Source organism: Gracilinanus agilis, chromosome 3 (genome assembly GCF_016433145.1).
Source record: "Gracilinanus agilis isolate LMUSP501 chromosome 3, AgileGrace, whole genome shotgun sequence".
Taxonomy (NCBI): domain Eukaryota; kingdom Metazoa; phylum Chordata; class Mammalia; order Didelphimorphia; family Didelphidae; genus Gracilinanus; species Gracilinanus agilis.
In genome coordinates, this window is record NC_058132.1 from 224,281,639 (window position 1) to 224,298,077 (window position 16,439).

General features: G+C 34.5%; 1 protein-coding gene across 1 annotated transcript in view; it reads left to right on the forward strand.

The window, feature by feature from the left end:
- The window catches only part of TMEFF2 (transmembrane protein with EGF like and two follistatin like domains 2), a 324,024-nt gene that overhangs the window by 178,582 nt on the left and 129,003 nt on the right, over window positions 1–16,439 (forward strand). The window contains exon 4 of the mRNA XM_044669072.1: window positions 10,916–11,012. Within this exon, the coding sequence (XP_044525007.1) occupies window positions 10,916–11,012 (97 nt within the window). The remainder of the gene's footprint in view (window positions 1–10,915; window positions 11,013–16,439) is intronic.

Consider the following 16,439-nt stretch of genomic DNA (forward strand, 5'->3'; position numbering starts at 1 on the left):
AGAAAAGAAACGGACCCTACTCTTAAAGACCTTAGATTCTAATAGGGGAAAAGAAAACATAAAGGGGAGCTAAAAGAGAGGGAAAGTCTTTCTGTGAGTCCAAGGCAGCTGATGTAATATTGCTGAGAATGAGTTGAAATGGGAATAAAGCAAGTAGTATATGTAGGGCTCCTCAAAAAAAATGGCAATCCTAGGAAAGGACTCATTGATCAATGAGCAGATCTCATCCTGAGGATGATGAGGTAGCTGGTGGAGAGCTAGAGCAGTCAAGAGACTAAGCTGAGCCAGGAGTAAAGCAGGCAGCATGGCTGGCATATCTATAAGTCAGCTGGCATCAGGGCAAAATCATCTCGGAAAAGCAAGGAAGCTGGTGGGAAAGAGACTTTCTTGTTAAGGTGTGTTTGATCTTCATTAGAATACTACTTTCTAGAGCATGAAATTCTCTATAAAACTTGTCAGACTTGAACCCTCTCCAGTGAGACTTCTTACTAAAAGTACCAGAAGAAACTTATTTTCTCTTTAACATAGTCTCATGGCATGTGCCTTGAGAGCAAGATTATAGGGAGGTTTCAGTATATTTTAAGAGCCCTCATAAGGTTAACAGACAGTTAATATAAACCCTATTACTTAGCATTACTGAAGACTGGCAAATAGTTTCTATAGAGAGAAATAAATATATATTATATATAGAAATAAACATTTTAAAGAGATTTAGAACAACACCAAAAATATAGAAAAAGTATGCTGGTAAATGGTTTAATAATAGACTCCAGAGAAAAAAGAGGAAATGTATATACAATACACTTTTTTAAAGTTTAATAAGGATTATTAACATTTTCTCCATTACTTTCTTAGTCTAGATCAGTGATTCCCAAAGTGGGTGCTACAACCCCCTGGTGGGTGCTGTAGCAATCCAGGGAGTGGTGATGGCTACAGGTGCATTTATCTTTCCTATTAATTGCTATTAAAATTTAAAAATATTAATTTCCAGGGGACTAAATAATATTTTTTTTTCTGGAAAGGGGGCAGTAGGCCAAAAAAGTTTGGGAAACACTGGTCTAGACAGTTAACACAACAAATAAAATAAACCTTGATTTGTATTTTTAGTAGAAAATTGCCTAGTTCTGGAGTGTAAATGGTCACACTAAAAATTTAATTGAATCGACTCATTTCAAGCTGACTCCAGTATACTCCTTCATTATTATATATCATCTAATTAATAAATATTTATTAATCATATGCTATGTGCAAGGAAATAAGAAAAATTCTGCACTTAAATCAAAGTATAAAGTCAGGCTATGCCTTAAAAAGTTCATAATGTAGGTCAGCAGATGAGACATAAATATATAAAGAATTTAATTATTAAATAAATAAAATTAACAAAGTAAGTTATATTATTTAATAATCATAGTAGCAACTTAACACAATCAAAGTTTGTTTAGAGGGGGAAATTTAATGAAGTTACAATAGATATGCACTGGACATGGTATTAGGCAAACCTTAAAGTTTTGCAAACTTTGTTATTGTTCATCTGTTTCAGTCCTGCCCAACTCTTCATGTCCCAATCTGGAGTTTTCTTGGCAAAGATATTGGAGTAGTGTGCCATTTCCCTCTCTGCCTCATTTTCCAGATGAGGAAACCAAAGCAAACAAAATTAAGCAACTTAAGCAATATGCCCTCTATTCATTGTGCCACCTTTGCAAACTGTAAAGAACGCTATATATATATATATACACACACACACACACACACACACACACACACACACACACACACACATTAGCTCTTTTCAGAGCTAATTCTGGAGGTCTACAAATTTTTAGTGCTTCCAAGATGAGATGATATAAGGAGAAGTATAGTCACTGTTCTCCTGGTCTATGATCTGGTCTTTACCCAGGAAAGATGCACCACCCTGCTGTCCTGCAACCACAAGACCTCACACTCCTCTTTTTCTAGAACTCTGACCAGGTCCCCAGTTGTCCTGAAGCCAGAAGTGCTCTTTGACTTGGACCTGGGATCAGGGTGACTGCATCCTTGTGTCTGACTACAAGTGTTTCTCTCTGCCATGGAAGTGAAATCCAGAATTTCAGATGGTTGGTGGAGTTGCCAATCAACTGGCACCCAGTACCAGCAAAGGGTGACCTGTCATTTCTTTCTGACCAGTGATTTGATCTTTTTACTGTCTCTGGGCTGAGAGTTCCAGAAGCTCCTGCTGCTGCTGCAACTTTCAGGACTATCTCCAGTGCTCACTTTTGGTGTTACAGCTATTGTTGTCCTCCAGACCATCTCCCACCCTGGTGTTACAGACCTCTCCTGCCAGCCTCCTAAGTAATCTTAGGCAGGAAAAATGTCTTACTCTGAACTTTTGTTGGCTCTTTGAGATATTATTTTATAGTTTGGAGAGGAATGTTGGGTCAGGTATTCACACTACCATCTTGGCTCTGTCTCCAGGCACCCAACAAATCTGAGAGGCTTCAAGGACACAGTGCTTGAGATGTTTTATACCTCCAGGCCAGGAAGCCCTATGAGGTCATCTAGGTTACATGGAAAGAAAGCCAAAGAAGCCAGGGGCCTCAGGGAAATTGAGTCAAGAAAATAGGTCTTATTACAATTGTGTACTTTAGTTATCTTTGTGCCATATGCCTTATTATAATATAGATTCAGGAAGAACTGTCTTTTCTTGGACCTTTATTGCATTATTCTGTGAATCATAGGTGCTTAATAAATATATTGCAAATACATTGGCATTTTTGAAGTTATAATAATGTAAAATATAATAATTGTCCCTAGCTCAATGGAAATATGTAATGGGAAATCAACCATTTCACATTAATCAGGACCTAGCTGTACTGTAACAGTAGGGGCAGATGGCAATGTTTGACCAGCTTTCAAGGAAAGTAAACTAGAGTCAGACTGTAGAGAGTCTCAAATTTCAGAACAAAGTACTATTAATATATGTGCTTTATTCTCTGAGTCAATGGTCTCCAAAGTGGGAGGGCTTGGACCCATTGGGTGCCATGGCATTATCATGACATGACTAGAAAAGAAATGATCAACCAGTTGAAAAAAGGAAAGATAGGTCTCCTCCAACCTTCCTAGCAATATCAGGTTATGGAACTTTTTCCCAACACACCACCATCAGAATCCCACCAATGATTGACCAAAAATATTCCACTCTATCTCCTACCACTGCTGTCCAAACTCCTAACAGCCTTCCTTCTTCACCTGATATAGGGCCCTCATTCTAGATATAACCAAATGGGGACCCAGACACCCTCAGTAATGGCTGCCCAGTTTCCATTAGGAAAATTTTCTTCCTTTCAATATAATTACTTCCTGTCCCCTCCCCCTTAGCCCCAATCACACCCCCAGATCAACTCATGGTTAAAGAATCCCTTAGAGTCCACCACACTGCACTCAGGAACAAGTGACACCTTTGCACAAAAGTACTTAACTATGCAAAATGTTTACTGTTTTGTCCTCATTTTTACATGGTTTTACACCCTGAACCAGACTAAGTACAATGCCTTACATATTGCAGGTGCTTAATAAATGTTGATTGATTGGATTGGATTGGATTGCCCAGGTACCTCTATCTCTAATTAGAGATGGTGGAAAATGGATATGGGAGAACACATCTGAGATTCTCCAGTTAAACATGGTCACCAAGGGTAACGAGCTCATAATTCCCACTTTGTCACGTAGGATTTTATCATGTCCCACTCTGTTTTTCAGATTCTTTTTATAGATTGTCTTCCTCAGTAGATTATGGGTTCTTTGAGGGTAAGAATTGTCTTTTATTTCTTTGTATCCCCAATGCTTAGTGGGAGTGCCCAGAAAATAGTAGGTGCTTAATAAATAGTTATTGACTAACTACTAATCACAAAGGGGGGGTAACGACTATAAACAAACAAAAAAACATTTTCTATTTTTTCATTATTAGTGGATAGAGTGCTAGGCCTGGAGGCAAGGACGCCTGAGTTCAATCAAATCTAGCCTCAGAAACTTAGTTACTCTGTGACACTAAGCAAGTTATTTAGCCCTGTTTGCCTCAGTTTCCTCATTTGTAAAATGAGCTGGAAAAGGACATGGCAAACCACTCTGGTATCTTTGCAAAGAAATTCCAAATTGGGTCAGGAAGAGTGGGTTATGGACCTCCCAGAATTAGAGGTGTTCTCACCTTGGGTGATTAAATCTAAAGATGGGCAGTGTAGACTTAATCTAATTATCACCAAGTCAATCATGTCTAAAATAAATTATCAGAAACAGTTACTGTTGTCAAATGCAGGCTTCTTTTCTCTGGATGATGTTAGATGCTACCCTGATATATATTGATGAATTGCTACTTTTCTCTCAGAGATAACTTAAATTGTAATAATTCCCCATAGTTTATTATGTTTCATGTCTATTTAAAATACTAAAATGTCAATGATAATATATCTGAAATGCTTCCCCATCTCTCGGGACAATTTTTCACTTTTAATTTTTCCAATAACAATTTTAAAAGTTTTAAATTAAAAAATTGTCAAATTTTTCTCCATCAGTAAAATGAAGAAACAATTTAATATCTTAAACATATAAACAAAAGGTTACATTTGTTAATGACTATAGAGGCCATTTGTGTTTAACATTAGCAGATTACTAATATCTATAGGATTTCAAGTAGACTGGCAACTTCACCCATTCTGAATGAATTCTGTCATGCATGATGTCAATCTAAATGAGATTTTTTTTTAAGCAACCAAGTGTCTTCAGTTCTAATTTAGGCTGAACTGAATGAAATCAATCAGGTTTGAGTGATGACAATAGAACTGTGCCTCAACATAGTAGCTCTGTATTAATATGTTAAATTATTTTTTAGTTGTTGAGCAGTCGACAAATTATATGTGATTTCTAAAGGGACTTTGTCAAGCTCTAGCAAGCCAGCTTAATTGTGAAAAATTAACTTTTGTAAAATAATCCTCTGTTTGAAAAGTATTTAATTTGAAATTGCTTTTGATCAATCATGGGCATGGTTCTCAGGTTTTAAAGTAGGTTTAATTTTTTTTTAGGTTTTTAAAACACTATATGAAAGAGTGGTAATGCTATTGGAATTCATTCTCTTCTTGATATTTCAAGAAGTCTAAAATGGAAAATTATCAAGACTGCCATTTTTTGTTTGATAACTGGCTTTTTTCATTCCTCAAACAAATTCATTCCACAAAACTTGAGACAGACCTTGTCTCACCATGGCAAGTATATTGTGATATTAAGCTCTCTTCATTCTACAAATATCAAACCAAAATGCCACTTTTCTTGTTTTAAACATTATAGTAATAGAATAAAGCTGTATGCTTATTATTCATATGACCTCTCTTTGCACAGATCGTATTATGTAGGTTAAAGAAATTGTTTTTCATGCTTATCAGCCGTGTTTTCTTCTGAGTTGCAATAGGGATTTTTAACAATAAAATTGGGCATGTTATCAAAAATATGAATATAGCTTGAAAATGATAGCTTAAGAGTGCTTTAGCCTTTGGATGAACCGCAAACAGTGTCCATTAGTCAAGTCTATCTTAGTTGTGCAGGTGGAAGAGAGGAAAATAGAGCATGAAAATAGACAAGAACAGCAAAGGAAAGGTTTACGATTGAAGGTCTCATTTAAAATATTCTTCCCCAATTGCCTATAGGATAAAATATAAATTCCTCAACTGGGTGTTTAAAGCTCTCTACAATCTGGTACCTGTACCTTCTGTATCGCTATCCTATACATGATTTCTGCTTTAGTCAATGCCTTTACACTAGTTGTTTCCTATGTCTAGAACCTGCCCCCCACTTCATTTCTATTTCACCCTCACAGAAGGATCTCCAGCTTCTTTCAGAGTCCAGTTTATGAGCCACCCCCTACATGAAGCTTTTCTTGATTCTCCCACCACTCCCACTTGAAATTATTCTCTCTCCCTTGAAATTACCATGTATATAATTGGTATTTACAAAGTTGGGTACATGGAATATCCCCCATGAGCACCTTAAGGATAGGTATTGTTTTATTATTTTGTTCATGTTCCTAATGTCTAGCAAAATGCCTTGCTTAATAAATTGATTATTAAATTCAATCAAATCCATATTCTGCATAGAAGAATCTGCCAATCAATGAAAGTAGCATTTAACGTTCTGTTATTTAGATATTAAGTAAATTTATGCATATTGTTCAACAGACAAAGTGATTGATTTTTCAGATTATGTGTCAAAATTATTCTATTTACAATAAGCATTTTTAAAAGTATCATTGAGCACCTCTATTAAAACAGAAAACTTTCAGGGGGGGGAAATATTATAAAATTGATCTTTTAGGGCCTCTTTTTAGGTCATATATAAGCTGAAGAAGTGAAGCATTTTTCACCATCTTGTGATGAATTCTAAAACATTAATGAGATGTCCATTCATATCTATAGTATAATTAAGTTCCTACATTCATTCAACATTTATTGAGTGCTTAATATATTCATGGCACTATGCTAGCTGCTGACATTGACTAGAATGTTTAAGCAAATTTTTTATACTCACCTTTGTATTAGGCAAATCCACATTGATGATATATCAGCTAACTATATCAGAAGCCTTAATAAGTATCTGGCAAGTGAACCGTATTTCAGATTTTATTAATGTTCTCATTCTTTGTCTATACAATCCCATTTATTTCTGATAAGTCTAATTTCATTCAGGATATCCCAATTTCCATGACCAGTATGCACAATAAACTGATTCTTTTCTACAGTGTTCTGTCAAAGAGAACATCTACTTTTCCTAAGAGAGCTACATGGATAATAAATGGAAACACTAAATAGGATGCAAAGAATTGTTAGAGAACTAGAGCACTAAGGTGATAGAAAAGAAAATAAATAATAAGAGAATAGAGTAACAATCATAAAATCTTCATAGGTCTAGAAGTGTCTTTCAGAAGAAATGGAGAATGAATCCGAGTGAATAGGTAGCTCATAGAATAAAAAGAATGAAAAGTTATTTTATATAAATTAGAAGATGATTAAATTATATCAAGTCAATTTGGTCCTGAAACTATTTCCTTGACATTCATTTCAACGTAATAATAGGTCCATGGTTCATATACTAGCTTTGTAACTTTGTACATTTATAACCTTGACCAAACTGCTTAAATTTTCTGTGTGTCAGATTTACATAATCAGAATCTTGAAGTTTGAAGAGACCTCACAGGCCATTTAGTCCAACTTGTAGCTAAACAATCATCATTTCTATAAAATAATCTGAAAGTGTCTTCCAGCTTTTGCTCAAAGATGTCAAAATAGAAGATTCTCCTATCTCTTCCAGCCTAGGTCATTTGGGAATAGATTTAGTTGGTAAGAAAGAATTTCCATTAAGTTAACTTCTTTGCAACACTCACCCATTATACATAGTTATTTCTTCTGGGTCCAAGCAGAATAAAGCTAAACTATGGTTCATCTGACAGCTTTTCAGATACTTAAAGTCAATGATCATGCCTCTTCTCTAGTCTAATCATTCTCAATTTCTCCAATCAATCCTCCTTTGGTATTATGTCACGTCTCTCTTATCATCCTTTTCACCATTCTTTAATGTTCTTCAGCTTATTAATAACCTTCCCAAAATGTGGTTCACTTGAACTAAACAAAGGGCACCAGTTATAGTTTGATGAGAGCAGAGTACAGAGGGATAGACGATCATTTCCCTAGTCCTGAATCTGATGTCTCCTTTAACATACTCTATGTTCACATTAGCATTTTCTCAGCCATATCACCCAATTGATCCATATTGAGCTTTCAGCATACTTGAAGCGCATGATCTTTTTTTTTCAGATTGATAAATGTTTTCCTTACTTCTCCCATCTTGTACTTGTGAATTTTAATTTTTTGAGGTTATGAATAAGACATCACATTGATCATTTTTATGTTTCATCTGATTAGAAGCAGTCTAACATTCTATTTTAAAATTCTTTTTGCTTTCTGTATCTATCATTCAATAAATTAGCTATACTGATCACTAATTAGTATGTTAAGTAGCATGGGCTCATAGACCGTATTTGTATAATAGTGGAGTTGAACTATATGATTTCTTGAATTCCTTCCAGCTATAAATACTCTGAGTCTATCACTAAAGTTGAGAAAGATGATGAACTCATTCCAATACCCCACTTATTTGTAAGAAACTTGTTAGCCAGAGCGAAAATTATCTGATGAATCCTAGAACAACATTTGAGAGATATTATGGTATGAGAAATGATCACATATGAATTCATTCTACATGTGAAAATGTCTCTAAGATTCTTTCAGGCAGGGGGGAGAAGAGATATTATGGTATGAGAAATGATCACATATGAATTCATTCTACATGTGAAAATGTCTCTAAGATTCTTTCAGGCAGGGGGGAGAAGAGAATAGGGACTGGGTTTAAATTAAAATGATAAAACCCTACACCCCAAATTCACATTATAGGTGGTTATTTTGTGCTTAGTAGAAATGAGGACCTAATAGAGGGAGGCATTTGTCTAAAAGGTACATGCTCAGACAAGGACAGTTTTAGGACACTGGAGAATCTGATGTTTTGAGAGATGGAAACATTTCTGTTTGGACTGAGGAAATCAAGTGAAGAGATGAAGGTAGAATTGGGAAAGAGAGGAGGGGTGACCATGAAGAGAAAGAAGAAATGAGACAAAAGACAAATGTCTAGGCTTCACAGTCTTCTGGGTGGTTGTTGTTCAGAAGTGTTGATAACAAATAGAAGATGAACAAAGAATTGTTTTTGTCATGCAGCTCTAGGCAGAACCATCTCTGCCTCATATAATTTCATGTTAGTCTCTTAACTTGGCTTCCAAAGAACCCAAGAGATTTGCTAATTGAGGAAATCATTCTTTATGAATTTTGTTTCTTGTTAGATCTAATGACTTTAGAAGCTACTAACAATGACCTCTCTTTAGAAATATAGTCAAAGTTTTCATAGAAGACAAGTTATTAAAAATATAAAAAATATTCTGCTTACAAAAATCCCCTGGTTATCTGTGTTATCTTCAATAAATCCTAAAAATAAAACCTTCTTTTGCTGCAGAAACAAACATTATCTCAGAATTGGCTCAGTTCATTTGGATAACCTTCCTACCATGTTAGTACATTTCCTGAGTGATAGGAACTTACATTTGAGAAGCTACTAGTCTCACTGACACTAAAAGGAACTTTCACATTAGCAGCTACTATATTGCATTAATAATAAGAAAACCATAAAGAGACTGACTTCAGCTGTTAAGTCTCCCCTGAGACATATGCCCTAACGCACTGTTTTCCCCATGGTCCACTGTAATCATTTTGCCTATATTAAGGTAATAGGGTAGCTAATAAGATAAGTACTCTGTATTTCATCAGAGCCTAAAGTTCTTTTTTTTCTTTTTCTGCAAAAATAAGTTTCTATTAAACTATCTCAAGTTTACATCAAAGTAACTATAACTTCCATAAATGCAAACTTTGCTGCACTCTAATTTGTTTAACTTGTAATTTTTCTGGACAAGATACAAAAGATGAAGCATGCACAGAAGAAAACAAAGGGGAGCTAGGACAGTTAGAGGAGAATGAAAAGAAAGAGTAGTCACCTTGAAAAACTGAATAACTACCATTGCCTCAGCATTGAGAAAATAAATCAAATGTCTTTTTTAAAAAATCAAGACACTTATCTGTACAGCATGAAATAAGAAAAGAGAGAATAGTCTGCTTTAAAAAAAAGTTTAAAAATCTTTCAGTAGACATTTAAAACAGGAAGTGATAAGAAAATGCTACATTAATACAGAAAGTGTTGAGTTTGGTAGGCTCAGTGTGAATGTGAATGCATTTTCTCTTTCTATTGTTAAAAGTGTTATCTATTAGTTTCAATGGAAATTAACATCTCCAATGCACAGTTTCTAAAACAGTCACTTCTATTGAAAACACTTTAGTTTTCCCTGGCATAAATTTTTGAAAGACCTTACTGGTTTAAAATATATTTTTAGTTAACAAAGAGTGATTAAGGGATACATGAATTGGTAAAATGTTTCTTCTAAGGAAAATTTTTTTTTAATTGATATCTTTGATTTTTACATCAGCTTCATTTCCCAATATATCCCCTTCCCCTCTTCCTTATGTTGTGGATATTTAAATACTCCTAGCACATAGCAATGTTACAATAATATAAAAAAATATTTATTAGATTGAATAGGACATGCCATTAATTTCTTAACTGGATCACCCATCCCCCACAAAATAATGGTTTTGAAAGTTTAAATTAAGTCCATAACCAAATCATCTCTTTCAAACCACTCTGATGTAAACTTTTTAAAGAGCATTTTTGATCCACTTAATTTTTTGTTTAAATTGTGTACTTCTCATAGGAGACTTCTATAAAGGATTTGTCATGTTATTCATTAGTTACCCCATGCAAGAAATTAAGATTAATAAATTACTGCCAACTAATAACTGTTTTCTTAAAAAATCATACACATATTTCTTTTTTCCTTTTATCTCTTGAAAATAAGATTATAATTCAGAAACATCCTGAGCAAATAGAATTTTTTTCATTTTTCATTAAAGCCATCATATTTCCTTTAAAAGAGATAAGCATTTAAAATAGGTCTTTATTATCCATTATAAAAAGAACATTTGGTACCAATCACTTTTGATAGATCCAATACAACACTTTTTGTTCATAAAGACTATACAGTCACCACACATCTTTCTTTGGGTAATGTTAGTTTTTTGACTGTCCTTGAATTCAAAAAAGGTTATCACTGAATATAAAAACTATCATTCTCTTTCTAAAGAGCAAATTCCAACAACTTCAGTAGAAAAGTAGTCTAAATCACTAAGAAAAAGTTCTTCTTCACAGTATGCACTCATCTGCATTCTTTTTGTTTTGTTTTCTATAGTCAATGAAGGATCTGGAGAAACCAGCCAAAAGGAGACATCCACCTGTGACATTTGTCAATTTGGTGCCGAATGTGATGAAGATGCAGAAGATGTCTGGTAATTTTTTTTGCACTTAAAAAATTAATATTATGCAATTAGACAGTGCTAATAATAAATTATTTCCCTTAATCCACCCACATTAGAAGTTTTCAAAATAACTTATTTGGTCCCTGCCCAGGTAAAATGAGAACTCCATCTTAAGTCAGTGAGAGATAACCTTTTGAGCTTAGTGTGTCAAAATTCACCAAAAAAACAAGCATAACTCTGGTGGTATGTCACTTCGAGAAAAAAAACATAATTTCATGATATTTATAGTTTAACAAAAATGTATAATTATAATATATAACTGTATTTAATAAACCAAAATAGGTAAATTAATATAGGTAGAATTGTCATCTACAGTGCACAGTGTCTACACTACACTACAGCAGATGTTGGCCCCATTCTCCCCTGTGTGGGGCCACGTGTCATTGAAAATGGCTACACATGTCAGTGCTGAGGCATGTGTCATGGGTTTGCCATCACTGTCCTAAGTAATTCGTTGTACCCCAGAACAAAGGATCCAAAGTGCCATATAATTAAGGGCTTTATGTTAGTGACACAGTAATAAAGTTACTTCCTCCCAAAAAATACACATACATGCAAAAATATGCAAAAAAAACAAATAGCCATTTAAAAGAGAATTGGCCTCATATTTGAGAAGATCTGGGTTCAAGTCTTGTCCCTCCACTTATTTGCTATATGGACCTGGGCAGGTCACAACTTTTTAGTGTCTGAAATGACTCTATAATACTCTAAGTCACAGAGAAGGTGCTGATCTGCATTGGTTGGTAAGTGGATCCATTAATAGTTTTCCATATCAGGAGCAGCTAGGTGGCTCAGTCAATTGAGAGCCAGGGCAAGAGATGGGAGAATATACTTAATATTGATTCTAAGACAGAAAGTAAGGGTTTAAAAAAAGTCTTGCATACAGTGAAATAACAAACCCAGTTCCAATCAGATCCTTTCTGCATATATCAGTGGTTCCCAAACTTTTTTAGCCTACCACCCCCTTTCCAGAAAAATATTGCTTAGCCCCCTGGAAATTAATTTTTTTATTTTAATAGCAATTAATAAGAAAGATAAATGTACCTGCGGCCATCACCGTTTTCCTGGATTGCTGCAGCACCCACCAGGGGGCGGTAGCACCCACTTTGGGAATCACTGGATATATCTTTGATAAAAGGTATAAATGCATGAACTCAAATGTGTATATAGAATTAAAATAAATATAAATAAGAAATACAATAAATTTAAAAGTGACAATAATAAATTTTATACACATAAGGAAACATTATTCTCTTTTTGCACAGTCACTAACGTAAATATTTTGAATAGGGCAAGACAACCCTTTTCTGAGTTAATTTTTATTTAGAATACTTAGTATAATCCATTATTTCATTCTGTGAGTACTCCTTCCACTCTTTCTCATCCTGTCTCAAAAAAAAATCTTCCAAAGAAATGTTTACCCAGTGCCCTATATGATTTCTGATTCTTTTTTTTACATCTTGAGGTATGAATATATCTGCCAATGCTGTCTTTCCCAGATCTACACTAAAAATATTGCAATCAAGGGTTCTACTTCTTTTGAGTTCCAAGAAAGCTATGAAGGGAGGGCCAGGAGCACTTGGGTCAGCATGATAGAGGCAAGAAGATGGCATCATGTGTGCTAGAGTGCTAAGCTTGAATTCAAATCTTCCAATAAAAATTTACTAGTTGTATGACCCTGAGTAAATTATTAGATCTCTCTCAGCCTTAGTTTCTTCATCTCTAAAATAGGGATGACAATCAAATAATATTCATATCTATCTTTCATGATTGTAGTGAGGATAAAATGAAATAATGATTATTTATATGGCTATATCCATATTTATTTATACATATATGCATATATGTTTACATTTATGCATATCTGTAGATATATCTAAAGATGTGTGTTACATATTTCTAAAAGAACAGCAGATCAAAATTTTTGAATGATTAACTATAAAAATATGTGTGTGTGTGTGTGCTTTGTAAACTTTAAAACATAAAAATGAGAGCAATGATAGCATAAAAGCCTCTGGCCTTGAATTCTTCCAGAAGTCTGAAATCAGGAGGGAATTGGATTAAAGTTCTGCCTCTTGACACTTGCTAGTGATGATAGAAATAATGCTTAACCTCCTTCTGACCCAGGTTATTCATCTGTCTTTGTTCATATATATGTTAAGCACTTGCTATATTTAAAGAACTATATAAATGACAAGCTACTTAAGGATATTTTTCATTATCATTTATACAAACTCTTGTCCTTAAGATCTTCTCTAATTGCCTTCAATCTACCCTTATAGCTCTACTTCACGCATGATTTTATTTATTTATGGATTAGCTGAACTGGACTATCTACAGTCCTTTTTTGTTGTTGTTTTGTTTTTGGTTTTGTTTGTATGTTTATTTTCCGCAGCTCACAAGGTTATTCTCTGCCTAAACTAGACAGTCTTACTTTCCCAGGAAATAAAATTCTTTCATAGATAAAAATCCTTCCTTCCTTTTACATTGTGCGGGTTCTCCCTCTACTCTTTTAGATCCTGTCTTAAAAAAAAATCCTTCAGAAAAGGATTTATTCAATGCCCTCTAGATATTCCAATTTGTATTTTTATATCTTGAGACTATAAATATATCTGCTGACACTGCTAGTAGTTGGATGAAGTAATTAAGACTAAGACATCTAATAACTTGTTTAGTTACCTAGATGAGTAAACTGAGGCAAAAAGAGTAAAGTAACTTGCTCAGTGTCATGCAGCTCATAAGTATCTTGAGGCAGTTTTTGAACTCAGGTCTTCCTTATCCAGGCCCTGCTCTCTATTTACTGTGACACCTACAGCAATATTGGTTTTGAACATGGATTCCTAGAATTTTTAAAATAATACTGCTCTTCCTTTCTGTTCTCTTATTATCTTCTTAATGTCTTGTTTGAGTGATGTGATTGTTTTGTACTTTTGAGAATTCCAAATTGAATGACAAAAAAGCAGATTGCCACTTGATATATTTCACTTTAGAGAGTCTTATAGAACAGGGTAGTCAATTTGGAGAGGTTCTACAGTGGGCAATAGATAAATGTCCCATTAGTCAGGTAGAGAGTAAGTAGCAGGAGAATGGTAGGAGCAGATATTGGGCCAGTGTCCAGGCAAACAAGCAATTGGCAATCAGGAAATCAATTGGAAGATTATAGGGAATGAACAGGATAGAAGACATAAAAATCTAATCTATGAAAGGACATGTGAGTGTGATGGGGAAGGGGTGAAGCTTGACAGGACACTGTTCCTAAGGAAAAAAAAGAAAACTGATCCTAAGCAGGGAATCAAGATAAGCATTTGAGCATGTAGGGAACTGAGGTATTGACAGTTAACAGTTGAGTGCTATTGTTACAGGGATACAAACAGGAACCCAGTAAAAAGAACTAAGCCATAAGGCCAGAATCTGAGCAGCAGCAAAGTTAACTTAATAGGGAGTTGGTGAGTTACTGTCCTGGAGCTCCTCTGGCTCTTAGCTGCCCAGGGACAAGATAGGTCTCCAACTCTAGAATGGCTTGAAATGACAGATGGAGTTTAAGGGGTCCCAGCTGTGAACATTAGAAGGCTAAAAGTATAGAGAGTTTTCCAGACCACTGGGCTTCCAAGAAAAAACTGTAAAGCTGTAATATTTTAAATAGAATATAATTAAAATATTTATATAGTTAAATATAAATAATAAGAAACGGTTTAGAAAATGGTGCAGTCACTGATGTTGTTACACAAATGCATGTTTTTATTACCTCATTGTACTCAAATATCACTCTGGAAGCAGATGGATCATAGTAGAAGGACAAAGAAAAGAGTAATAAAGAAAATTACATAAGCGTGGAAAAAAGTTGTAATAAAGTAGAAGAAAAACAAATATGGGAGTAATTTTATACATAATGAGCAATAAGACATTCATTGACTCAAAAGGATTTTGATACAAAATTAATTTTATGTGAAGTCATGGCTAATTCTTTTCTACATATGAAATACCATTTTATATAGTCAAGTCAGAAAGCATATAATGTTTCTTCATATGCTATTGATCAAACTATGCTCCTATGCATGGAAATTTTATCATTTTACTTACTATCAAGAGGAAACAACCAAGGGAATAACCTCTACCAAGTTACAAGGTGATTATGAATCTCCAATCACGAAATAAGGGTGAAATTAATTGCCAAAATTTTATCCTGGCTAAGAAATTAATAACAACTCCTGTTTCACAGTAAGTTCTGTGCCAAGTTACTCAAAGATATTGAGTCACTTCTTAGATAAAGATAAATCCTTTTCAGAATTAAAATATCAATTCACAATCCATTGATCCTGTTTTCATAATTAAAGGAGCCTTAGAAGTAGGGTGTAAGTCAGCCTGGAGAAGGGGAAAGCAGAAGGAGGAAAACAGGAGGTAGGAAATCAGAAAAGGAATAATTGGCAAGGAGTCTACATTAATAATCATGATACTCAACGTGTAACATTTTTAGCACCTTTTGATTTTGGGGAGAACAGATGACTAATGAAATAGGCTGATACAAGTTCCTCATTCATAGTGTATCATCTCACTGGGCTGGGCTAACTTTTCTCATAGGACTCATTCTCTTCCTTTAGAAAGTACCAGAACTGTAGAAATCAGGAAGTGGACAGCCTTTATCAATAGAAGCAGCCTTTCTGTATAAAGACAGAGGGGACTTTGTTAGCAAGGAAGGAAGAACAATTACTAGAAAGGTTGTCCCAGGAGAAAGTGTTAATATGCAGCAAGTGCAGATGTCTATCCCCAAAGCTTAGTATGATAATAGTAGAATTAAGCTTCCAAAATGATGGATTTAAAGACAGGATGTGGTGTTCATTCTATTTTATAATTAAACTCCTGTTGAGATTCCTCCCCACTTCCCCCCCCCAACCCAACAGATTATTTGGGGATGAATTTATTTCAACTTTGTTTTCCCCTTTTTCAAAAAATGTATTTATTTACTCTAGCTGGTGAGGAGATAGATTTTTTTCTAGAAGGAAGAAAGTTATAGTTTGTGCAAATGTGGCTTGTCAGATCAAAATTTATCAAGATGGAGGAGTGCATGAACTTCGAGATTAATCATATCAAAATTAAGCATAGATTAACATCCAATAATAATGCCATTCTGGCCTTATAAAATGAGTAATTTTATATCTGCTTCTGATTTAAGCAATGCCTTGGATATTTGGTTGGTTTTAGAAACAGCACTATATTGCCTTAATTATCTTCCCTGATGGATTAGGTTGGTAGAGTCCAAAGTAGGTCAATGGTTACTCCCTGCACTGGGAACTGTTATTATGAGGTAATTAGCCTAGAACTTTCAGTTTGTCCTATCAATCAGGAGTAGTTCAGAGCCCTAGGGTGGATACTTGGTTCACTAAAAGGAAGAGGAAAAAA